Source organism: Leptinotarsa decemlineata, unplaced genomic scaffold, assembly GCF_025532065.1.
Source record: "Leptinotarsa decemlineata unplaced genomic scaffold, Ldec_3_MD MMD2_tig00000008_RagTag_RagTag, whole genome shotgun sequence".
Taxonomy (NCBI): Eukaryota; Metazoa; Arthropoda; class Insecta; order Coleoptera; family Chrysomelidae; genus Leptinotarsa; species Leptinotarsa decemlineata.
In genome coordinates this window covers 8,730,361-8,756,653 of record NW_027412537.1, presented here as the reverse complement: position 1 = coordinate 8,756,653, position 26,293 = coordinate 8,730,361, and the positions used below count along the sequence as shown (strand labels likewise).

At 36.2% G+C, this 26,293-nt stretch overlaps 3 protein-coding genes across 8 annotated transcripts in view; 2 read left to right on the top strand and 1 right to left on the bottom strand.

Annotated features, from left to right (window-relative positions):
* LOC111504846 (adenylyl cyclase 78C) overlaps positions 1-26,293 on the top strand; it is a 215,956-nt gene that overhangs the window by 143,805 nt on the left and 45,858 nt on the right. For all 3 annotated transcript variants that reach the window (XR_012464500.1, XM_074170986.1, XM_023159555.2), the window contains 3 exons: positions 17,497-17,636; positions 20,807-20,977; positions 25,982-26,171. Coding sequence is in view for 2 of the 3 variants with exons in the window: in XM_074170986.1 (XP_074027087.1) it covers positions 17,497-17,636; positions 20,807-20,977; positions 25,982-26,171 (501 nt within the window). In the remaining variant the exon portion in view is untranslated. The remainder of the gene's footprint in view (positions 1-17,496; positions 17,637-20,806; positions 20,978-25,981; positions 26,172-26,293) is intronic.
* LOC111504847 (uncharacterized) lies at positions 1,024-4,541 on the top strand. The gene has a single exon (XM_023159556.2). The coding sequence runs from the start codon at positions 1,174-1,176 to the stop codon at positions 2,977-2,979; it is 1,806 nt and encodes a 601-aa protein (XP_023015324.2). The 5' UTR covers positions 1,024-1,173; the 3' UTR covers positions 2,980-4,541.
* On the bottom strand, positions 9,025-15,335 carry LOC111504848 (uncharacterized). 4 transcript variants are annotated; one of them, XM_074170988.1, is made up of 3 exons: positions 15,230-15,273; positions 12,502-12,641; positions 9,025-10,587 (listed from the first exon to the last, which is right to left on the bottom strand). In XM_074170988.1, exon 3 carries the CDS (start codon positions 10,573-10,575, stop codon positions 9,307-9,309), a length of 1,269 nt encoding a protein of 422 aa, XP_074027089.1. In that variant the 5' UTR covers positions 10,576-10,587; positions 12,502-12,641; positions 15,230-15,273; the 3' UTR covers positions 9,025-9,306. The 4 variants fall into 4 exon arrangements, with proteins under 4 accessions (XP_074027089.1, XP_074027088.1, XP_023015327.2 ...); XM_074170987.1 differs by lacking the exon at positions 15,230-15,273 and adding an exon at positions 15,038-15,223; XM_023159559.2 differs by lacking the exon at positions 12,502-12,641 and having other exon boundaries at positions 15,230-15,335.

Below are 26,293 nucleotides of genomic sequence, written 5' to 3'. Positions count from 1 at the left end.
ATTGAAATTCCGACTTTTTTCTCGGAATTTCAATTTTGAATTCCTAATAACTCTTCCAAACGCGACATCATGAGTTTAAACATAAAATTTCGAGGTTAAACTCAAATTATGACTTAAAACTCGAAATTTCGAGAATAAAATCGAAAATTAGAGATTAGGGTCGAAAATTCGAGTTAATTACGAATTTGAACTCAAAATTTTGACGTTAAACCCAAAATTACAACTTGAAACTCAAAATTTCGTGAATTAAATCAGAAATTCGAAATTAAGGTCGAAAATTCGAGTTATTTACGAATTCAAACTCAAAAATTCGAAATTAACGTCGAAAATTCGAGTTATTTACGAATTCAAACTCAAAATTTTGACATTGAACCTGAAATTATGACTTGAAACTTACGACCTTAATGCCAAATTTTTGATTTTATTCTCGAAATTTTGAGTTTCAAGACGTAATTTCGAGTTTAACGTTGAAGTTTTGAGTTCGTAAGTGACTCGAATTTTTACCTTAATCTCGTAATTTTGATTTCATTTCCTCAACTTTTAATTTCAAGTCGTAATTTCGAGTTTAACGTCGAAATTTTGAGTTAAAATTCGAAATTAACTCGAAATTTCTACATACAAGATCGAAAATTAGCGTTACTCACGAATTTGAACACAAAGTTTCGACGTTGAACTCAAAATTACGACTTAAAACTCGAAATTTCGAGAATGAAATAAAAAATTCGAGATTAAGGTCGAAAATTCGAGTTGATTACGAATTTGAACTCAAAATGTGACATTGAACTTGAAATTACGACTTGAAACAAAAAATTTAGAGAGAATAATTTGAAACTTCGAAATCAAGATAATGTTCTAATGCCCCCTGAACAATGGGGTTGAAAAATATAACTACTTAAGAGCAAATAAATTAATTCTTAGATGAATATCATACATATTGTTTAGCTTCGAAAGTTTCTAAAAGGTTTAAACAAACATTTAAAAGTGGCGTCACTGATAAATTTCACTTTATCATCTACAATTTCGATACCATTCAACTACGACCACTACTTTTCATCGGTTCCCTGACCATAACTCCAGTGAAAGCTAGACAAAAGTCAGCATTTACTCGTGCTGATAATTCATAAGAACGGTCGAAAGTAAATACTACTGAAGTCGTGTTTTTGCGAGCGTGAAATGAGTGTCGAAAAAAAAGTTCACGAGTGCCTCACAAAAAAATTGAAAAGTTTAGCGTCCAGTCACTATCACTTCATCAAAAGTAATGATAATACCGGAAATAATGACGATAATTCTATATTATGCAAGTTGAATGTAGAAGACTTTATTAATTTTGTGGAACATCTTGGCGAGTCGGATATTTCTGGAAAGATCGATTTTGAAGTATTCAAACACGGTGTTAAACAACTCGTGGAGTGCAATAAAGATGTATGCGAAGTCCTTTCAAAAAACCCTCGTGTTTTGGCAGAAAAAAGTGGTGCGATACTCCAATTAGTATACGAAGTCTTGTTGGTGATCTTTTCCAAAACAAATCAGTTAGATAGACAGTTCTATTTCCACGAATGGTTGCAGTGTTATTACGCCGAACTGAAAAAACATTTCATGCAAATCGACTTCTCTTCAACAGCAATTTTTTCTCAAGACTGCTATGAATATGAAGTAAAAAAATGTCTACTTTTCGCAAAAGTGGAAACAGCCAGACAAAGTTTCTACGACTCCAAACAAAACCACAAGACTCTAGAACTCGTCCAGGAGTTAATAGAGCACTTTAAGAACCCCAATCTCTCCAGAGAAGATTGTTACGTAGCAGTCAAAAATAAGCTCAAATCAAAAGAGATCAGCTTCATAGGATACCAACTAGAAGCTTTAAACGAGAGGTTGGGATTTCTTGGAGATTACTACCAACTGAAAATAACTGTGAAACACAACGAGCGAGTCGAATTACTCAAATTTTTTGCCAAATATCTACCGACAACAAACGAAACAACGAAAAGCTTGGCTCTATTATCATTCAACAAAGAAAGATTCATTTACCAAACATTCATACCAGTTCTCAACGAATTAGGATTCGAAGAGTTAACTGACTTTGCCCCGAAATGTTTCTTTGCGAGAAGTAACGATGTTCTGGTATTAGAGGACGTTTCGATCCTCCGATATAAATCTTCAGATATACATACCCCCGTTAGCTACGAGTGGCTCGTAATCGTCTCAAAACTGTTGGCGAAGTTCCATGCATGTTCGATCCTGTACGAAGAGAAAATACGATCGAAACTGAACCAGGAATACTGCGAGTATTTGAAGGAGATCAGCTTCACGACAGAGCCATCTGGGGCGGTGATGCTGCGTGGGGCAAGAACTGTTGTAGAATTGTTTATGGACATACTTCCAACTATTTCTAAGAGGTTGGGAATCGAAAGTCTAAAACGGAAAGTTGACAATGCTTTCAGTAGAATGTTTCAGATTCTGAAAGAGCCAAGTAGATTCAGGAGCGTAATCTGCCATGGAGACTTGTGGGGAAGCAACATCTTGACTAAGTCAGGACAAGATGGTAAACCAAAATCGTGCTTTCTGGTAGACTATCAACTGACAAGGTACGGTCCACCAGCAATGGATCTTCTTTTTCTATTGTACACGAACACTGATAAAGAAACGAGAAAACAATATATGGATGCTGCAGTGAGAGAGTACCATGAAGAACTTTCCAGGATCCTGAATAAATATGACGTTGACGTTAACAATATTTACGACTTCGAAACTTTTTTAGAGAGTTGCGAATATGTTAGATCCGCAGTAATTTGCCAGGCAGCTTGTTATTTGCAAATTTTGCTCTGCCCGAAAGAAAAAATCAAGATGATCAATGATTCTCCTGAGGATTCATTGCATTTTTATTTGGTTGATCGCAGTGATGTGTTCCTTGAGGCGATGGAATATGAACCGTTCAGAAAGAGGATGGAAGAAATTGTAGAAGATTTATGTGAAGTTTGAGGATCTTATTGGCAAAATGTACGATTTTATATCTCATATTTATATTCTTCAACTTTTTTGACATGAAATATATTTTTAAAGTGACTGATGAAGAATAGTATATTACGTATCGAGTAGGATAAGAAGCCATTTACCCACAAGCAAAAAATTGTAAGCACGAGACGTTAGCCGAGTACGATAATTCGCAAGTGGACGTAATTGGCCTTATCCTCTAGGTGCGCACTATACTTTTTCTACTACTGACCATTAAAAGGAATGGTACATTATGTTTGTATGAGATCATGACTTTGGATAATAAAGTCATTCAGTCAATCAATCAGAAGTCAATTGAATGATTTGAAAATTGGTGACAATATTTCCTACAAATTATTTTATTAGGGTTCATTTTTGTTAAAAGTTTTTGCTAAATCTTCGAAATGAACGAAAAGAACGTTTTCTTCTCTCTTCAACTCATACAATTTTCGAAATTATATCCGTATTCTTCTCTTGATTTTGCTGGCAGCAAATTATTCATCGCAATATTTGCTTGCTCGGTAATATCTGGTGGGGTAACACGAATTTTTTGATCGTTATCACTCATTTTGAATTTTCACGAGATACTGAATGACAGCTCATAAAAACGAGTGGGTTGTTGATTGACGGATATAACTAGATTCATTACCAACCCACAAACTGTTGAACAATAAATTTTGGATTTTGGCTTTCGGACAATTAAATGTATTCATGAGATCATATCAGAGTAATGGTTACATATCTTATCATTTTTGAAAATTTCCTATGGAAGTGGTCGACATTAATTTAGAATACACGTGCATTCTAAATGAGCCATTATCCACCTGTTATCAAATGCGTAATCATTACTTTAAAATGAAGGAAGTAGAAACAATTGTTTCACCAGGTGTCACAATTTATGAGTAACTGTTTCTTTGTTGTTGAAGGTGACATTTTGAATTTACAATTCCAGTGCTGCCTTTGAAAAAATCCACAACAACAGACCAAAGTATTAATAACTGTCAGACAATATTATACGATTTTTTTCTTAATATTGTATTGGAAATTTTGAAGGGTTCAAATCATTTCTATTCCATATTCGAACGAACTATGGATTCAAGAAAGATAGTTGAAATTTTTGAGCCCCGAAAAGTTTTATTTTTGGTTTTATCAAAAAATAATTCTTTGCTACGTATATCTATTATGAAAAATGTATTTTTGCAGTTTTTGAAAATCGTATCCATTGATAATACAATACAAACAGTTATTTCAATACAGTAACCGTTAACTAATTTCAATTGTATGTTTTCTACTTTTATTGTAAGAAATGTCAGAAAATGAATTTTGTAACTGAAAAAATGACCTAAAAATTTTTTTTTCATCACAAACAAAACCACTCATCAGGGAGTTATTGAAATTTGAACTTATAAAATTAACAATAGTGTAGAAATATTACTTTATATCAGCCTTATATATGTATGTATATCCACACACAAGCAGTACTGCTTCCATGGTATTACTTTATTCATAATCTGTACCCTTATATTGCTGTGAATAAATTATTATTATTATCGTTATTATTAAATATAACCCCTTCAATTTAAATATTAGTTTCACAAACTACACCTAACCGATTTGATCTCCACAAACTTTATTGAAAAAATATATCACAACATGTTTCGCTAAGGTTTTCCAAGTGATTAAGGTGTAGTTTGTGAAATTACTATGGATCTTCATCAAGTAACGGCCGAATCAATCTGAAAATTAAATAATAGTATTACAAAAATTTTGCTAATTTGCACCACCTCTCTTAAATATTTCAACTGATTTAAATTTTGAATGGAACTGGCCAGTACTTGATGAAAATTCATACCAAAACTAACTGATAAGATTTATTTTGATTTTCATTATTGCCACATGTGTTTCGCTATACAATAGCTTTCTCATGCAGGATTTCAATAACTACTTTGAGACCGAAACATTTTATATCCCAAAAACACAATGATTACGATTCTCACCTACCTGAAAAGAGCGGATACAATTATTTCATTAACCAGTAAGAGCAGGTGAATACACTTGAAATGCACCGTTTGGAACCTTTGGTGTAGTAATGAATATCACTGGAGTTTTAACCAAATACAAACCGTTATTTCCAACACCTCTACATGTGTTTCAATCACCAAGTGATCATCTTCAAGAGGAAGATTGAACTGTTCAATCGTACTGTCCCAATGGTTGGGCAGGGCATAGGCTTCTTCCCACTTACCAAAATAGTCAATGGCTACCAGGATGTATTTGTTCCCATGGTCGGACTCTGGGAACGGGCCGGCGATGTCGATGGCGATTCTCTCAAAGGGACTACCCATGTTATACTGGCACACTGGAGCTTTCGGTCGTATCCGAGGTCCGTTACTGGCAGCACACTTTCTGCACCAGTCCTTGACGTCGGCTTGACAATAAACCCAGTAAAACCGTTGTCTCAACTTCTAGAGGGTCTAGAGGGTCTTCGTTACTCCAAGATGTAATCCAGTGACTCCATCATGGATCGTCGTCTGTTCCTGGTTACCACTGTCTGGTGACTTTCTTTTCTGCTACCTCCTTCTACGATGATCTTTGAATAATTGTCCTCCATCCGATGACTAAACCAAGATCTGGGTCTTTCTCTTGGTCTTCCTTGATCTTATTGTCCACCCAGTTGTCGTCTACAGCTGTAGTTCTACAAATAGCTGTTTCCTTCTCTTCTGCTAGTCAGTAATGTGAGCAGTCATCGAGATATGGTCTCCGTGACAGGGCGTCTGCGTTTTTTTCTTGTGCGCCTTGTGGACTTTCAAGTCCACAAGGCGCACTTTCCTCGAACACACTTTGTTATCTTATTGTCTTTTTTCCACAAAACTGTATGTGTCCACTTATTTTAATCGAGTCCAAAAAACACTTATTTACTTTCACGAATCTATTTTTCACGAGAAAGGTCTATCAGTTTATGTTTCCGTAGTCCGGTACTGTCCACTCCGCGAAACACAACGAATCACCAGTCTCTCTGCACGAACAACTAAGTCTTAAGTCTCAAGTCAAAAAATCCTGCTGATCCAGGTGACCACACGGGGTGAAAGACCCCATGCGCATCCCCAGTAGGCCTAATCCACGAAAAATTATTTCTAGGCGAGATATTTTTGAGCATAAGTTGCTTTTCAGCTATTGTTTTTTCATGTTCTTTGATGGTCCAGGCTGTGGTTCAGGATCTTATTCAGTATGGGAAGTGAATGTTTGCGGAATAACGGGAATCAGAATTGGCGTTATTGTGACTAATCCATCTTCGAATTCATTTTCTTCGATGAATTTTGATATTCCCATGATATTACTGTAGGTTTAACCAAAACGATCGAGGCACACTACAGAACACTTGAGGCCTGCTTTTCAACAACGACACATACTTCCCTAGTTTCTCTTGCATCTGCAGAAGTTCGTGGGGTGCTGGAGGCTTGAAAGTTTGGATTGGTATCCAAATTTTTCAATGCTTTTTCCAGCCTCAATCTTCAGGATTACAATGTTTGTCGAGCCACGACAGAACCTGGTGATAAACTCGGTGACTGTGGAAACCGGCTGCATTTCGTGTTGGAGAAAGGGATGATGAGTTGAATGTATTTTTGGTTACTGACTTGGCGAATCGTTTGTATCTTATGCTGTTCAGAGGATTATAAAAAGAGACGAAAAAACGTTCGCCTCCGACAGTGAACAAAGATGGCTCGACTTTCTTACTGAAAAATGATGCTGTTTCGCTTGCTAACTCAGGATGTTTCTGTAAAATTTTGATGGATTGAGGTTTGTCTGCTGATCATGTGTCGCTTTCTAAAAAGGCATGGAGAAACAGCAAATTCTCTGCAATGACGTCGCCATATATAAAACCTGAAAAATAGTATAATTGATCAATCGTACGCCCTTTTGAAGGTTAAAAAAACATTGGACTGCTTCTTTCCTAATGCAAGATAAAAATGTCAATGTCATCCGCTATCATAGTCACATAATTTTAGGATTGGGAAAACGCAGAACGGACGATGACTATTATTATTGCTTTGTTATTTCTTTACCAAGAAATTTATCTTGGGATAATGTTGGTAAGGTGACCTTATCAAACTTTATCTCTGTCGATTGATGCTTTTTCGTGCGACGCAAGCGCTCCCACGACTTTGTTTCTGCGATATCAGGGTTTTCGTAGTAGCAATCAAATATTATACTTGCAGATAACCCATATTGTTCTTGAACATACCCAACATACTTATCAAGAATGTTGTTCAAAGACGAATTCCGATCTTAAATAAATAAATATACTGTGCATTCCATTTAGAACGAGCCACCCTGAATAACTTTTGGTGAAATTATTTTCAGGAAAAATAAAAAGACACCACAGTATACAGGGGGACACATTTTGACATATTCACATTTGATGTTACTTCACCCTATATTGTTTCGCATTATCAGATGCTTCATGATGAGCAGCAGATTTGAACAACGTATTAAACATATGGTCTGAAGCGGATGGTTCGTGAGCTACAAATTATTTGAGTTGTAAACGAGCCACCTTTAATAACTTTTGAAACAATGATTTGCAGGAAAAATAAAAAACAGATTAACAATTATACAAGAGGCCACATTTTCAAGTATTCGTTCTAGAGACAAATATGGAAGCATTAAATCAGAAAAAGAGATTTTTTATTAATTCTTGAATCAAAATCTGATGACTGGACTATGAGAAGAAAAAAAATTTTCTATAGTTAATGTTCAAAAACGTTTCCACCAACTTCCATACAATGGTACAAACGAGCTTCCATTGCCGCCCTCACATTTCAGACTTCAAATGACCCCATAGAAAGAAATCTACAGGAGTGAGATCCGAAGACCTTGGTGGCCATTATGTAGGATCTTTTCTGCCAACCAAGTGACCAGGAAAATGGTCATCCGAAAATTGTCGCACTGGAGCTGCATAATAAGGAGGTGCACCACCCTGCTGAAGAAATATTTCGTTTTCGAATAAATTCATATCCTTCCCAATTGCCCTATTGATGCACGTTATTATTCAATTCTTCATCATATCCAAATATTTATCAATAGTCAAATTATTATCGATGAAAAAGGTCCTATGATGTGGTCACATAAAATTCTTGCCCAAAAATTCAGTTTTTGAGGTCGTTGGGTAAGAACCTGACGGTATAAATGAGGATTCGTATCACATCAATATCGACAATTTTGCCGATTCATCTCTCCATTCAAACTAAACGTACATTCATCCGAAAAACAAATTTTATAGAAAAAATTTTGATACTTCGATACGTCTATCAAAATCATCTTCGTTCAATTCATGGACTAGTCTAATCTTATATGGATAAAATTTGTACTTATGAAGGACCCTGAAAACATTTGAACGACTGATTCCTGATTCTCGAGATAACTCAGTAAGAGATTGCGAATTTTCCATTAGTCAAACGTGCCCTAAAACTGCAGTACAAATAGCTTCATCGTTGACAACTCTTGAACGGTTACGCTTTTTTTGTTAACAGATCCAGTTTCCATAAATTTGTTCAATAATTCCGAAACGTATTTGTGTCGTACATTTCTTCCTGGATGATTATCATTGAACATACAGGCAGCAGCTCCAGCACTATTTCCATTCTGGTAGTACAAAATCATTATTTCAATCCGTTCTCGAAGCGTATAAACCATTGCTTCTCAAGAATTCACAACAGAAACACCAATTGTAACTACACCTGGTAGGTAATCGTTATTGTAGAATGAGACAAATACAAAATGAAGAGAATATCGATTTCAAATTTGAGTAGGCAAAATAACACCTCTGAAACCAAGGTAACAAATTGTACAGAAGTTCATTCAGGGTGGCTTCTTTTCAACTAAAATAATTTTTAGCTTTCAAACTATGAGCTTCAGACCATAATGTATAATTGATTGGTTTCTGAATATTTCAAATGAATAACTGAATATTTCATACTCTTTATTCTTTTTGATATAGTTTATTCAACAATAATTTGTCCTAAAACCTTTCTAGACATTGAAACTATTTTATAATTGATACGTCTACAGAATTGTCAATGAGAAATTATAGTCCAAACTATAGCACTACGATTATTCGAATTCAGTAAACTGAATTATTTGAAATTGTTACAATGGAATATTTCTTCTACAATGAGAAAACAAGTACTGATCTCTTGATTAACAGTTTCATCTATAACTAATGGAAAATTCACCAGAATGTCATTAAATATAGAACTACTCAAGCTTTCCATGTATATTTGAGTTTACTTCTTAAAGTCTGCATAAGTCCCTATACTATAAATATTCGCAAAATTCCTTGAGATCTCGAATGGATTCCCTCAGCCTTTTCTCGTAAGATTCGTCAGTGTCCTTGTGAGCCAACACAAGGTAGCTCCGATCCTCGAAGAGAGCTTTCTCGTTGAGGATTTCATCGGAAAAATATTCTTTCACTTTGTCATTACTGATCAATATAAGTGGAAAATACATAGCAGTCTGTACAATTGCAAACAACTTCTGTTCCTCACAACTTTCCATGAAATCAGAAAACGGTATGATGTCATTTATATTCAAATCCGATACCTTCAGATGCTTCTCCAAATAACTATAGTACATGCCTATGACTTGGTACATATATTTTTCCCTGAATTCCCTGGTAGTCGTCAAATAAATCAGTGAAAGTACATCTTGGGAGGGGGGCGCGTATCGTCCGAATTGAAAATCGAAGAATTTACATTCCCTTGCAACTTGATCCTTATCGTAACCTAACATGAAATTTGTCATCCAAAGATCGCCGTGGTTCAGGACATTCCTGAACTTCTTGGAAGGTTTCACCAACTGATAGATTTTCAAACACGTTGTTATAGCTATTTCAGCAAAGCATTTCCCAGATGAAAGTATCGGGGGAAAGTCGAATATCTCAATTTCCTTCACGACACACTTGATAGAGGCCTCAATACCTCTGGAGTTGATGAAACCTTCTCGATCATTGTAGAAGCTTTCCTCCAAATCCTCTTCGTATTCTTCTAACAAGTTCTTGTTTAATTTTTCCTCATAAATTATACTAGCAGCATGCAGTTTTGCCAGGGCTTGGAGAACGATCAGGACAGATTCAAAATCAAGAGTTTCATGTTTATCCAACATCTTGAAGCCTTCTTCCAATAGGTTATCCAGAACCAAGTGCTTGTTGTACTCTGCCAAGTAACACTTGGGCGCTACGTTGGCGGCAATATCAACTCCTTTTTCAATAAATTCTTCCAGCATACTGTAGATGAACACTTCTTTTCTGAAAGCACCCAAACCTTCTGCGAATTTTGCTGGTGCCGCTTCTTTTGGAAAAAGTTTCAGGAAAAACGATATATTCTCTTCGATTCCTTCAGCGTTTAGGATCGTTACAAAAATAATTATGTGATCTCCCAATAACCCATTCTTCTCCTGATGGGGCTCATTTCTGTATCTCAGAATTACAAAATGCTTCGTTTTCAGTTTTTTTGCCAAGGCTTCAGAAATGTTTTCTTTTGAAATGACTTCAACATTTGCATGAGTGGAATCGTTGAGGTCGTTCATTCTGACATATATCTGAAAGTAAAATGAGCTGTTATACTGATTTTCAACTAAACTGAGATTTAAATAAATTGGCCACTCAAAATTTAGCATCGATTGTACTTCTTTAGATTTAGATGTAACGTACCTTAGAGTTACATGTAAGAGTGTAAGGTATTTTTTGTGCAACAAATAAACAGTTTTAACTGAAAACAGTCATAATAAGATAATTGATATACAAAAGTTTACAATGGCCTTTTCATTTGACCTCATTATTGCCCTTTTCTGTGTACAAGAACTGAGTTCATCTGCTGCCTGTTGAAAAAACCACAGAATACAATATTATACAACCAGATGATAACCTCTCATCCAACATTTGAAAAATCTGTTTAAAATCTGTTTTTCCGTTAATCAGCTGTAGCCCCCTTACGAACGACAACTCTCCGAAGTTGAGAAACTTGTGCGAGCTAAGGACTAACGAGGTCTTACTTTTTAACGTGTGATTCCTAACACGTTCACGAAAGTTAAATGCAGAATCCATATCAAATCAAGACATTTTCAATTCGATTCAGTGTCAATGATTCGACTATCTACCGAAAAAGTATCATAATTGAATCGAAAATTCATAATATTTCTTTGGTATTATTGAGGCAAAACAAATTATAATCAAACCAAATTGTACTTGTGATGTACTGTTTGGAACCTTTGGTGTAGTAATGAAAATTACTGAAGTTTTTTCCCAACACCAAATCGTTATTTTCAAACCTCGACACGTGTTTCGATCACCCTGTTGATCATCTTCAAGAGGAAGATAAAACTAAAGCTACTTATACTAATCAGGTACATCATACAGGTAGGTAATCAGTAATACCACCCATACGAGTGTACCACCCTAAATTAATTTTACAATTGGCCTTTCTATTATTTTACAATATGTCCTTATGTATGTTTGAATGTTACAGCTATATATAGAACAATTTTCAGCTATATAAAATTAGTTTCGCAATATTGCCTATCTAAATATATTTACAATGTGTCTTTTTGTAGTAATCAGTAAACCCAACAATATTATTTCAACAAGCTATATAGTATATTTGATATTGGTCCGTTATCGTTATTCATAATATTATTATGTTTACTCATTTCTACACTCTCATAGGCATCTAGTTGCCTGTTGTTGTTAACTTGTCTAATTAATCTTAAAGAACTGAAGTCTATGGAATGGTTTTGTTGCAAAATATGATGGGCGACTGCTGATTTTTCAGGTCTGCCATATTTTAAGTGTGCTATGTGTTCCTTATATCTCACTTTAATACATCTTTTTGTCTGTCCATAATATTTTGCATCGCAGTCCTTACATTCAATTTCGTAAATTCCAGACTTTTCCGAATTCTCAATTTTGTCTTTTGGTCTTTTAAAAACCACCTTCATACCTAGTTCCTTGAAAATCTTTCCAAAGTTCTTCGTATATTGGTAGTATGGTACTGAGATGTATTTATCTTGGTTTTTGTCCTTTCTGAAAGTCGAGATTTCGTTCATTGTTAACCTAAACTTCTTTTTCCTAATTATGTCATTTACAATACCCCTCGGGAAACCGTTAGTGGCTGCTATTTCCTGTATTGTACGTTTTTTTTTGTGAACCTATCATGTGTTAGAGGGAAAGTCAAAAGACGATGAAGCAAAAAATTCAACCCAGCACGTTTGTGCTGTCCACAGTGATGTGAACTGTCAGGAATATACCTGTACGTGCTTGTTTCTTTTCTAAATATATCGTATTCTAACCCTCCATCTTTGCTCCTCATTACCAAAACGTCAAGAAATGGTAGTTGTCCCTTATTTTCTATTTCATACGTGAATTTTATTGATGGACATCTATTATTTAAAAAGGAAACAAAGTCCTCGATATTCGATTTTTTGGTATCGAATACCGCGAAAATATCATCCACATACCTTAGCCAAATCCTAGGAAAATACTTTGACTTTTCTTGAGTTTCCATTTCGAATCTGCTCATGAACAGGTCTGCCAGGTAGGGGGACAAGGGATTTCCCATGGCCGTTCCTTCCTGTTGTTCATAAAAGCAACCTTCTATCTGGAAACGATTTTGTTTCATACACAAATGGATAAGAGAAACGAATTCATCGATTTCGTTGTTATTGAAACACGTGTCGAGGTGTAAAAATAACGATTTGGTATTGGGAAAAAACTCCAGTAATATTCAAACCAAATTGTAATGATTTCAAATCATCAGAGATTATTTCCTTCAAAATAGCAATTTTTTTCGCTTTAAAGCAGCGATCAATCTCAATTTGCCTTCGATTTCAAATCATTTAGATACACTAAGTAGCACGTGGGTTGGGCTACCTATCGGACGCGTCCCCAGGTGGCGGATAGGGGAACGACCAGGGGACTGGAGGTCCTGTCCGGGAAGCCAATGTGGTCTTACGGACGGGGTCGCCAGACTCCTGGTCAGTGGCAGAAATAAGTAGGGTGAGGGTAACTAAAACCCCTAAAAGCCTTTGCAAAACATGCCACCATGGACCACTACCCAAGCTAAGGTGTAAGTAATCGTGCCGCCAGCTGAATGGCTGCAGGGTGATATGCGGTCACGAACGATCTCCTTGGGGAACTGGGAGAAACCTTATCGTAAATAGCCTAACTCTGATAATGCGTGGCTCTACCAGAGGTGACCTACTCTTTCCTTGCTACTCGTGGGAACACACATGAATGAAACAACACATAAATGGAACAACACTAAAACAGAAACAACGAAAACAAAAACTGATCTGATCATAGCAGATCACCTCCAACAGCAAGGGCACTTTCTGCGGCGGGCGCCAAGAGCTCCGCCTTGGATAAAGGCAAGGAACCGGCCACCCCTACAGAAAAGCTCCCTCACTTGCGCACCTCCACGAAGAGAACCCCAAGAAAGTTGAAGAAGCCGCAAAACGACAGTAATATCGCTGCACCTTCCAAAACATCCGCGGAGGCCACCGTGAGACACCTCAAGGTTACCAAAGAGAGTGTGTGTTCGGCGAGTCTTGGCCTATCCTGCCAATATGAAGGAGATGTCTCCTAGTGACCTGTTAACCTACCTGGAAAGGACAGGATGGACGATAACCTAGGACGACAACTCCTCGGGAGAATGTACAATGGGCCACATGTGGCCTAAGTGCTGTGAGTCTACACTCACCCTCCCTACTCTACAGATACAAATTTGGGCCAAGCACCTATTCTAAACTACTTGTTTTTTCAATACCTCTGATTTGTTATGTATTTCCTTTATGTGAGTGAATATATCCTACATTTTTCTCTGATTATTGGAGAAAAAATATAGGCCTCACTACTACCTATTAATAGTACGTAACTACTGTTATTGTTCCTATGCTACACAACTACCTTTTTTTCAATACCTCTAGTTTGTTATGCATTTCCTCTATGCTAGAGACTATCCCCTAGATAATTATCAATCCCTCTAATAATTAGAAAAAAAAGTAGGGGATGCTAACTAACATAGAGGAAATGCAAATTAGCGATATTAAAAAAACAGATAGTTTAGCATACGAACAATAACAGGTACTACTTAGGTAATACTAACTGGTAGTAGTTAGGTACTACTAACAGGTAGTACTTAGGCCACTATGGCGATGCATAGACAATAAAAACGACCCCGGTAAGAATTTAGTTCTAACATTTAACATTGTTGCCGTTAGCCCTCAGTTCAATTTGTATATGAGTTACCCTAAATTGAAAATTGTTATAGTACAGCATATAGAAACACTAACATAATATTAAAATTTAGTCATAATGATATCCTGAGGACGTTCTATGTTAGGAAGTGTTTGCAACAGACTTCACTCAACGTAGGTACTTGTGGTGAACTGTTTGCAACCTTTATTGTAGTAATGGATATTATTGGAGTTTTTTTCCAACACTAAATCGTTATTTTAACAACTCGACACGTGTTTCGATCACCAAGTGATCATCTTCAAGAGGAAGATCAAACTGTTTGATCTTATGCATGCTGTTCAGCTTCAATTAGTGATATTGAATTTTACTCAGACTCTTCAGTAAATATCCATGTCTAGGACAATTCTAAACAATTCTCTTCAGTTAGGATCCTTCATTTTTTCACTCTCAGCTTGAAAGATGGCAACTTCACAAAAAACATAACTTTTCGAGGATCTATTTCTTCTCTTCAGCAATCTATAATTATTAATGAAGTTTTTCACTTAATTTGCACCACTCTCCAGAACTGATTAAATAAATATTTGACAGATTCCTCAACTAATGTTGGTCAAACTCAATGAAGGAATATCAGTATTTTTGTATCAGATATTCACCTTTTTGCTCAAATGGTGACCTGCTCATTATCGCTAGAAGGAAATATGAATTTCAAAACAAGCAGTGGAAATTTATTTTCTAAATATTATTTTCCTCTTCAAAAGTTTTTATTTGTATTCTCCTGTGTTACTTTTTTCCTATTACCTTCCAATTCCTTGGCAGTTCTTCACAAAACTTCACCGCCTTTCAACTATATTGATCAGTTCAATCACCTACTCTTTCAACAATGTTGAACATACAAAACTTCCACTTTCACACTACATTCCATCGTGAGATGAACAGGTAGTCGAAGTAGATATAGAATATTAATCTGATACTAACTATCAACACACTCACCTCAGCTTAATGGAAAAACTTCAAAATAACAATTCCGAAACAATGATGTCATATGTGAATACACATAATAGTGTATTCTAATGAGTTATTTAAAAGGTTATCTTTGTCGTTCCGTTATCATTTGCAAATATTTGTATATAACGTAATTACCAGTAGACAGCATCATGAATGTCCCAAAAACCGACCAACGACTTTCCGCTGAAAATGTTTACATTATATTCTAAGTTCATAAACATGTTTATGATGCAATGTTCAACTCCTTTACTCATTTAGAGTGAAAAATCCAACAGTTTCCTCTAGGAATATTTTGGAAAAAACTGCCAAGGAATCATGTATTTTAATATCCTTCAGTAACTGTCAAGATTTCTAATTCCACTTATTCATATACTGCAAAAAAACCTCTCATTTCTTCCACTTGGACTTGTGGACTTGGTAGAATTATGACAAATGGCTTTACCGTGACCATATCTAGAACCATTGTGATCAGCAAGAAGTTCATTTTTAGTTCTGGAGTTCTTTACTTCAGTTTATCCTTGAAATGAATTTGTTGCCAGTGATAGCAGACCTGATAGGTACGACTTGTAGCACTGAGAATTTTTCTCTACTTTCAATAGCCGGAATTTTTAGACGCGACACTTGCTCTCAATTTATGTTAAACCATGGTTGAACAGATTCGACTTGGGGATATTTTTGAACGCGACAATGGCTCTCAATTCATGTCAAACTATGGTTGAACAGACATTGACTTGGTTAATTCATGAAGTGAATTGTTGCGAGTGATAGCAAAACTGATACGACTTGTACCACTGGGATTTTTCCTCTAATTTCAATAGGCTAGATTTTTAGATGCGACACTTGCTCTCAATTTTTGTTGAACCATGGTTGAACAGACTTTGACTCAGTTCATTCATGAGTGACAACAAACCTGATACGACTTGTGGTACTGGAATTTTTACCCTACTTTCAATAGGCGAGATTTTTAGAAGCAACACTTGCTCTCAATTTATGTTGAACCATGGTTGAACAGATTTCAACTTGATCAATTCATGAAATGTATTTGTTGCAAGTGATAGCAAACCTGATGCGAATTGTAGAACTGGGATTTTTTGCTACAGTCAGTAGGCGAGATTTTTAGAGACGAAAGTTTGCTAGAAGGCAACATAAACCTTGAAAGACAGAAAATCCGTCACAACCGTCACAACCATTCCTTTAAGAGAATAAGAAAAACTGCGTGAAAATACATAGAATCTGCTTCCAATCCAGAAAAACCATTCGTAGCAGCTACACAAAATCTCAGCCATCAAATGTGGACTGTGAATCCAAGAATTGCATTTATCGAAACCAAAAAGTCGTTAAAAGTCTGCATTGGCGAATAATAACTGAAATATTTTCAATTTTCGCTGGAAAAGAGGATGACATCATGATTCGATCCGATCCAATAGTACTTCATCACCTGAGAATATGAACGAATAATAAAACCCTTGCATCTCAATCAGATGAGTAAATGCGCGTTTTCCATAAGAAACAAAATTATCATTTTTATTGTATATGATGCTCTCATACACCAAAACTCTTTATATACCATCGATGCCCTGGTAAAAATGTGTTTGTGAATGACAGGAGTTTCCAAATCATCGATATGTACATTTAAGAATTGGAGAAATAAAGAAGCTGTAAAATCACCAAAACTATCTTTAGGAAGAAAAACTGTAAGTACTTGATGATGGAAACTTCAGAATTTCTATCAGAAGAACAGAGAATTTATTTTATTTTACTGAAAAAATACCGACCCTCGAGCTTCGGGAGTCCTGAAAAAAGACCAAGAGACTTAAATTTCAGCTGAGAAAAACATAACAGAAAATCGTTCTCAATCGAAGATGGAGAAAGATAGCGATTGATCATTACTTATATTGGAAGTATAATGGTTTTGTTAAGGGCGGTTTATTGATGTTTGAGTCAAAGCATTCTAGTGATAGCATGAAGACATGAACAACGTTTTGCAATTATAATGGGGTCTCACTACTTTTCACTAGTGTGATACTGTATTTTTCCTCTTTTTGAGAAAACCATCTAGACTGCAGTAGCTGCCACATAATTTTTCATCTTGAAGGGATCAAGAAGCTGATTTTTTAAAGCATTATAAAAATAATAATATATCAACATGTTTTTCAATCTTCCAGTCCAGTAAAAATTGTTGATTTCTTACACAAAAAAAAGGATTCATTTCTAATTGACACTGCAAGTTCAAATACAATTATTCTTTTCAGGTAGAAGATTTGGACATGCGAATCGGAGTTCATTCAGGTTCGGTCTTGTGTGGAGTACTGGGTTTGAGGAAATGGCAGTTTGACATATGGTCATCTGATGTCCGGCTAGCAAATCATATGGAGTCTGGGGGACAACCAGGGTAATATAATTTACAGTAAACAATGGGCTAAAAAGTCCCAGACCCTAAGAAATAACTTTTGTAGAACGATATATCTTTTGCCTCAAAATAGGCATCTTCATTCGAGCAAAACATTTTACCGATGACCATTTTTGGAGGTCTGCGAACAGCCAGTAGTCGCTGGGAGCCAAATCTGGCGAATACGGTGGATGTGGAAGTAATTGGAAGTTCAATTCATGTTGTTTTGCCATTGTTTTGATTGACTCGTGATATGGTGTGTTGTTTTGATGGAACAAAATGTTTTCTTTGCCGTATGCGGTCGTTTTCTTGCAATTTCGATCTTCAAACGCTCTAATAACGCTATATAATATTCACTGTTGATGATATGTCCCTTCTCAAGATAGTCATAGAATATTACATCACGCACATCACAAAAACCTTTCCAGCCGATTGTTGTGCTTTCGGGCACTTTAAACCAGGTGCACCAGTTGTTCCCCTTGATCGATCCATGTTTCATCCATTATCACATATCGATGTAAAAATGCCGGTTTGTTATCTTTAAACATGGCCGAATATAGCTCAAAATAATCAAGACGTTCTTGTTTTTGGTCAACAGTGGGCTCACACGGCACCTACTTTGCACAGAGCTTTCTCATATGCAAATGCTCGTGCACTATGAAGCCGACACGATTTCTTTATATATTTACACTGTCAACTAACTGACGCATGAGGAAGGGAAAAACTACCAGAGTGGTTCAAACATAACTGGCTGGTATGTCAATCACCACCAGGGCTAGTACTAGAGTACCACCAAGATTTATCCGAAGACTTGGTAGATAATTATCCTGAGGTGGGTTAAAGGGCACGACAGGAGTAGAGGTAATCGCATTGCCGACTCTTCAGCCAAGGAAGCAGCTGGAATAAGAATTTCAGGACCCCTTAAGAGATGGGATGGAATCAAAGGATGCAGTCTTGCCAGGATCCCTCTGGGCAGTGGACACACCTTAGCAGGATGTGTGAACAGGAAGATGAAACTGTCAGGCATGTCCTATGCGAATGTCCGGAGTTATCGTTAATGAGAGAGTTTGTGTTCGGCGAGTCTTGGCCTACACCTGCCGATATAAAAGAGATGTTTCCTAGTGATCTGTCCACCTTTTTGAAAAGAACATGATGGACGATGACTTAGGAGGGCAACTCTTCGGGAGGATGTACAATGGGTTACATGTAGCCACATGTAGATCCACAACAAGTGTTGTGGATCTACATTCACCCTCCCTACTCTACAGACAAACATACAGAACTCACGCAACTTCATTTTTCGGTCATTAAAAGCGATTTTGCGGATTTCTTCATGTTTTCTGGTGTTACTGCCTCATTTGGACGTCCACTGCGTTTTGTATTATCGGTGTCTCTACGATCACGTTTGAAGTCAGAAAACAAACGTTCAATTATTGTTTCTGATGGAGCGGAGTCCTTATAACAGTTTACAAGCTATTGCTCCGCTAGAACGGTATTCCATCAAGGAGCAGTCTACGGGTAGCGGAGATATTGTTGAATTTTTACCCATACAACTCTGGCAAGGATAACCGTACTGGCTGAACAGCCAGTTTGCTACGGTTTCAAGCCGCCGGATCAAAGGACTGTTACTCGTAGTCACGGAAATAGTTTAGGGTATCGCGTACCTTTGCCCGTTGCATGCGTCGATATTTCGTTTTCTTTCGACTGTTTTTTTTATATCCGAGTCTTTCAGTTTCATCAACAAGAACATAAATAATTATCTGACTCAAACACGTCGCTTCATAAAAGAGGTACATCAGTTGAAAATGCCTATCCCAACATCGAATCTCATAAAGGACGGTATTATCTACAATAGAATGAAAGTATTTCATAAACATCCATCAACATCAACAGAATCTGACATTTTTTTGCGATAAACACATTACAAAAATTTTTTGATATTTCTACTCTGCGAACGTAATGTATTTTTGTTCTGAAACGTCGAATATTCTCCTAATAGACTTAGGTTAAGTTAGGTTAGTTAGGTGGGTGGGTCTATTCGACCCACCACCGCAACCCAGAAGGGTTTATTGTGGCTCACACCTATTCACACTCGACCAAATAACCCCAGCTTCTTAACGAAGCCGATTAGTTTGTATGGTGAGTGGTCCTTCAGGTCACATGGTAAGAGTACGGCTCTACCGAAACTATAAAAATCTGATTCGGTCCTCAGCGGGGCAGGCTCTACTGTTTCATCATTTTTCAAATAGAGGCTACATACACTGTCTTCCGACAGTCCGAGTCTCTGCATATGATGATTGAAATGACAGTAACCTGTGAGAAGGCCTGTTAGACATCGTAGTTCATCCCTACTGTAGTCCAACAACTGTTTGGTATCAAGCTTCGAAAGGTGCATAAACGTCTTGTAGTGAGCCAATCCTGGAAGCTTCTGTCAGAAGTCCATGAATCTTCTTCCCATCCAGGGACGGGTAAAGCCTTAAACGATGCCAATGACATGTTCTGGTCCTATGAAGCTGCTCGCAGAACCCTCCTTTGCAAGGAAGTCAGCAGCCTCATTGCCTTCCAGGCCAGTATGACCAGGAATTGAGAATTTAGACCAGAGACAATCTGTTAATCTTCCTTTCGAGGAGAGTCGTTTTTGGCAATTTGCTACCAATTTAGATAATGCTCGATAAGAGCCAAGAGCTTCCAACGCCGTTTGAAATACAGTCGCATAGGTTCCTAGGCAGGTTGATTTCTCTGTCCTGGGTCTGCGACTGAAAACACCTGCACTAGGATCCAGTCCTCTCTACTCGGGAACAGTTTGTTGCACTCTGCATTAAATTGATTTGTGCAATTGGCAATGTGCACAAGTCAATATGCGGTCCATCTAGCCTCTTTCTCCAGAAAAATGTAGAGAGGAGGTAGATCTAGAAGGATCCCCATGGCAGCTGACGGTGTGGTACTGATTGCTGACAAGCCTGTCTCTGTTAGCCAGAGAGCTTCGCCCGGGCCATTTTCTGTAAAGCCTTCGGCCACCAGGCAATTGTAGTGAGCATTGGTCTGATATATAGCTGAATCAAAGGAATTTAACTTTTAGAAACATAAAAAGCAGCAGGCTTCTTTCTTGTTGTTGTCTCAATTCTAAGTTCAGCCTCATGAGGCAACGTTGCATAAATCTTTTTTCGTTCCAGGCAAGTCCACATATCCGAAGCGACCTACCAGTGTTTGAATGGTGCCTATGAAGTGGAACCAGGAAACGGCCAAGAAAGAGACGCTTATCTGAGAGAACATGACGTTACTACTTACTTGATAAAACAAGTCGAGCCGCTGAGAACCAGGAGGCGACTAGCATCAAGACCAAGGTAAAAAATAATACTCTAAAAGCGTAACTCACTTCAGAATATCAACAATCAATCAAATCTAGTAATGTTGTTGATTCTCTCTCTCATACACTTTAGACTTCAAATGACCCCATAGAAAAAAATCTACAGGGGTGAGATCCGGAGACAGGGAAAATGAAAAGTTCTACCACTTTTACCACTTTCATTTGTAACTAATGTTACTGCAGTTTCGTCTTATACATACTTTAATGTATAAGTTTGAAAATGTCGTTATAACACGAAACTGCAGTAACGTTAGTTACAAATAAAATTGATAAAAAACATAGAAAGTTTCAATTCTCTTTTCTTCATTATGATTTCCTACCACGTACTAACGGCTACATCTATCAAGATATCAAAGTACTTCGGGTGTTATTGATGAAATTCTAACCTCCTCCTAAACCCATTTCATTTCCAGATTATCAACCTCAATAATTTCATTTCACACCTTTCTTCCACAACTCATTTCCCAAACGCCTAGAGCTATACGAAAGGGTTTTGGACCTTAGTCACAGATGTGCTCGTAGAGAACTTTCGTTACGGGCACAAAACGGATTGCTCTTGAATTCAAATCGGGGATTTATCACGATCCCTCAAGGATATTTCGTTTCACGAATCTGAAACTGTGCTGTGATCACCTTTCAATGGGTTCGTTATTTCATTTAGATCAGTTGTCTCTGAATATGAGAAAACCGACGATCTCCTCTGCTGAATTATATTGAAGTATTTGGCCCCATTCAATTTTCAAAAGGGTTTATTAACACAGAGAAACTGAATTATAGTATACTATAAAATAAGGCTGCTCTACCTTTTTGACAGTCGGGCTAAAAAGGTGGATTCAGACTTTACGACGGGCCACTGACAATTCCTATTTCAGTTACTCTCAGGACATGCGCAATATTAAGAAATAAAATTAAATTTTTGTTTATTAGGTAATATTGTGAACAAGCAGAGATAATCTTTAGCTAAAATTTAGCAGCTAAATAAATAAAGAAAATTGAACTCAAGTCTGTATCTTCTCAAATCTAAATCTAGGGTAAGTCGTTGTTGCAATCAATGTGATTTCTGTCATTGCTTGTCTTTTAATAATTTATTTATCCGATGTTGTTAGTAACAAGTCACTAACATGTTGCTCGGTTAAGGATTTGCGGTATTTATTTTTTACATAATTGAGGTCTGAAAATACCTTTTCACACACATATGTTGATCCAAAACTACTTAAAAACTGTAGCGCCAGGTCAGTTATTGCTGTAAATTCTGCTTTTGGTACCATTTTCCAGAAATCTGCAAAATCTTCTGAAGAATTTTGTGCTTTCGAAGACAATTTGTTGGCAAAAAGGTTTTTTTAACGAATCGTGATTTTGCAGTTCAACGAGTTCCAACTGAATATTGGCACGATTTATGAAAATTTGTATATTTTTTTTTTCCAAATCTTGAAATCTCTTCTCATACGACTGTGATAAGCATCGAATTCTAGATTGGTATTTAGAATAATTAACGGAAGCAGTATTGAGCTCCTCTTTAAAATGTTTTAGTATGGGAAAAAGGTCAAAATTTTCTGTAGCTAAATTAATTGAAATGAGATTTAATTTTGCTTTGAATCCGCTAATCAAATCAAACATAGTCGGAAGTGAACAATCTTTACCTTTTGTGGGCCACATTGTGGCCCTCGGGCTTGGGGTTGAGCACCCTTGCTATAAAACAAACATCCAGTTAAGCCTACAAGGGTTTAATAAAAAAGTAAGGTTAATTTCCATTTTTCTATATATATATATATATATATATATATATATATATATATATATATATATATATATATATATATATATATATATATATCTATCACTTTTTATTTTGAACCCTTCAAATTAGTCCCCTTCAGATATAATACACTTGTTCCAGCTTTTTTCCGATCCTCGACGTAGTTCTGATATGCACTTGGCCTAAGATGAAAAACAGAGGTTGCATCTTTTGATGCAATCAACCTTTCCCGTTTCAGTAAATGTTCCCACTTATTTATTGTATCATTATTATTATTAATTTCTGGTATATCCTTAAGCTCTCTCGGCGATTCGGTTTTTATATCACCAATCGTCGCAAAACCGCCGTCCTTTCATGGGTCTCTTTAATCTTGGGAACAGGAAAAAGTTGCAGGGGCCAAATCTGCTGAATGAGGTGGCTGAAACATGATTACGGCAGAAGCCGTGAATTGTTTTTCCACAATACTGGACGTTTTTTTCGTATCGCTTATCGCACGCGGTACATAACTTCAAGATAATACTCCTTATCGAAGAAAACACTAAGCAAAACTTTGACATTTGATCGAATTTGGCGTCCTTTTTTTGGTCTTCGCTCTCCTAGGCTCTTCCTTTGGAACGATTGGACTTTGGTGTCGATGTCGAAACTAGTTATAACCTGGGTCACTCTTCACATCATTCAACAATTCCTAAGCGATGCTTATGCGACGGTTTTTTTGGTAAAAATTCAGCAATTTGAAAATGAACTTCGCTGTCACACGCTTCATGGCTAAAATATAAAAAAAATAGCATGGCATGAGCCATCCGATATGTCAACATCCTCAGCAACTTCCCTTATAATGATTCGCCGATTCTCCATTACAATTCTCTTCACTTTCTCCACATTTTCATCGGTTGTTGATGTGCATCGTCATTCACATCTGTTGATATTCTGTGGTTTGGCGTGGGTGATTTGTTCACTCACTCGAATTGACTGCCGTGTTGGTCGGTGGTTCAAGCCCTAGTCTGAACGATCAATGTTCACTTGCTATCGTCCAACCCGTGTTAGGAATCACACGTTAAAAGGTAAGACCTCGTTAATCTTGGGTTGTCGTTCGTAGGGGTGCGACAGCTGGTTAACGGAAAAACAGATTTTAAACAGACAGAAAAGCTTGTACCACTTGTTGATATTTTTCTGACTCAGAGTACAATCACCATATGCCACTAACCAAATTTCAAGTGTTTGTGACTAGCTACTTAACTCCATTTCATACACAAAATTTGATGCAGATTTTTTGAATACTTTTTTCAATGTAATATTTGGAATAAGTTTATTTCATCAGTTCGGACTATCATTGTCCAATATAACATAAATTGATTTGAAATCCCTGAAAAAAAAAAAGTTAAAAAGAACAACCGATAATAACAATTCTATTAAACAAAAAACTGAAATTACAAAGAAATAACACAAAAGCAACAATAAAAAAATAAAAATTGAAGTGTTAATGAAAGCTGAAAATTAAAAAATATTATTAACAACACAAAAAAAATGAAAAAAATGAAAAAAGTGAAAAATGAAAATTTAAAAGATTCCAAACCAAGTTAAGTCCATAAGTTTGTACTGCTAAAATGGTAAATTATCCCAATATTTTTTTTCTAAAATATGAATACATTCATAATTACACAATATTTGTCTTTTCATGGTACTATGTATTCAAAGAGATTCATCTGCTAGCAAAAATGTCTGGAGTTCGATATATTCATCCAAAGTAATACCACAATATCCCAAAATTTTATCGACGAATTTCCATTTTTCAATAAAAACTTTGTTATTTAACAATACCATGAGAGTGAACAATATGATAAAACCACGAATCCGCAGGATCCACTGGTTGCTGGATTGTCCAAAAATAACAATTCTTATCGATTTCACCGAAATTGCTACAATCCAAAATAATGTTTCGATTCTCTTTCCAGATCGAGAATTTTGGTGGTTATTTTTGAAAAGACTAAAATTGTCGAATTTCACTTTCTTTGGCTCTACCGCCTGCATTTCGAATGGTATAAAATAGGCAGACGAACTTTCAAAACTGTTTCATATTTGTTATAATCTGATATAAACCAATTTGCAATGTGACGTTCCCTTCATTAGATTTCATCGACAAATTAATTTTTTTAAATACGGACCTCTTGTTTTTCCACCGATTTTTGTATCCACTGTGATAACAAATTTGATTTTTGATTTTCATTTTCATATGTACTTTCTAATTGAAAATTTCATCAATATTTGTTTCGAGTATAATCGAGAAGTTCATTTATACTTAGGAAGTGAGTTTGTCATCAAAAGATAGTGGCATATTGATATTATCAATTGCCTTTGAAGAAATATATATACAGTGCATTTATTTAATGTCCACCTTTTCATTTTTTGAACGAGTCAACTCAAAGAATTGAAATTTGGGATAATGAAATTAATGCATGAATACTTTATTTTGAAGTGAAATTAACAGATGAAACTTTCAAGATGGCGACTGGGGGCCATCTGTCAATTCCACTTCAAAATAAAGTATTCATGCATTTATTTCTTTATCCCAAATTTCAATTTTTTGAGTTGACCCGTTCAAAAAATAAAAGGGGGGGACATTAAAGAAATGCACTGTATAAGATGATTTATCAAAATCCAATGTTATTGTATGTGACTGAAGACACATCTATATAGATAGATAATTTTGAACATATTCATGTATAACATCAACGTTTTTACAGATATATAATAAGTTTGTATCATCAGAATGAAGTTAATGAAAAAAGAGATTATTGTATTCGTTTGAAAACGTTCTTGTATTTGTATATAACATTAGTTACAAATATCAGTGATAAAAAAACATAATAAATTTCAATTCCTATTTTTCAATTGAGATTTGACAATCTTTACAATGTTGGAAAAAAAATTCACCCGCCTGCCGCTTTTTACTTTTTGTTTGGTCTTTTGCAGTATCAAAAAATTACCCTAATCTATTCTTTGAGAGCAGTCTCATAATGGAATTATTTTCTGGCGTTTTATCAGCACTCTTGGCTGACTCAAGCAATAAAAGATACGAATGTCGACAATAACTATTTGCTAAAAAATGAAAGAATTAATTGGTTAAACCACAGAACAAACACGTTTACACCTGTCGAATTGATTAGATCTAGAAGTGTACGAACCGACACAATTCATCAATGCTAACGTTTGACTGTTCTTTTTAAGCATATTCTCCAACAAATTATGGCCAGAAGAAGATCTCATTAGAAGCGGTATGAGTACTCCTAAAACTCCATCAACTCCGGCGTCGCCTCCAGTACCTCCATCCAGCGAAAGAAGTGACAGTGGCATACAAAACAGCGGCATAGATGATGAAAATACCACTGACTGGATTCCAGAGATTCCGTTTGAAAATGTAAGTTAATTTTTAATTGACAGGTAGAATTGGAGCTTCTGGCGTGACATAAATATATTGAAAATCACTTTTTCCATACCAGAACAAAAGTACTGAATCTCAATAAGCCTTTCGCTAGCCAA

Excerpts from the sequence above, each read along its gene's own strand:
- LOC111504847 (XM_023159556.2), top strand. The coding sequence starts at position 1,174 with ATGAGTGTCGAAAAAAAAGTTCACGAGTGCCTCACAAAAAAATTGAAA.
- LOC111504848 (XM_023159559.2), bottom strand. The coding sequence starts at position 10,575 with ATGAACGACCTCAACGATTCCACTCATGCAAATGTTGAAGTCATTTCA.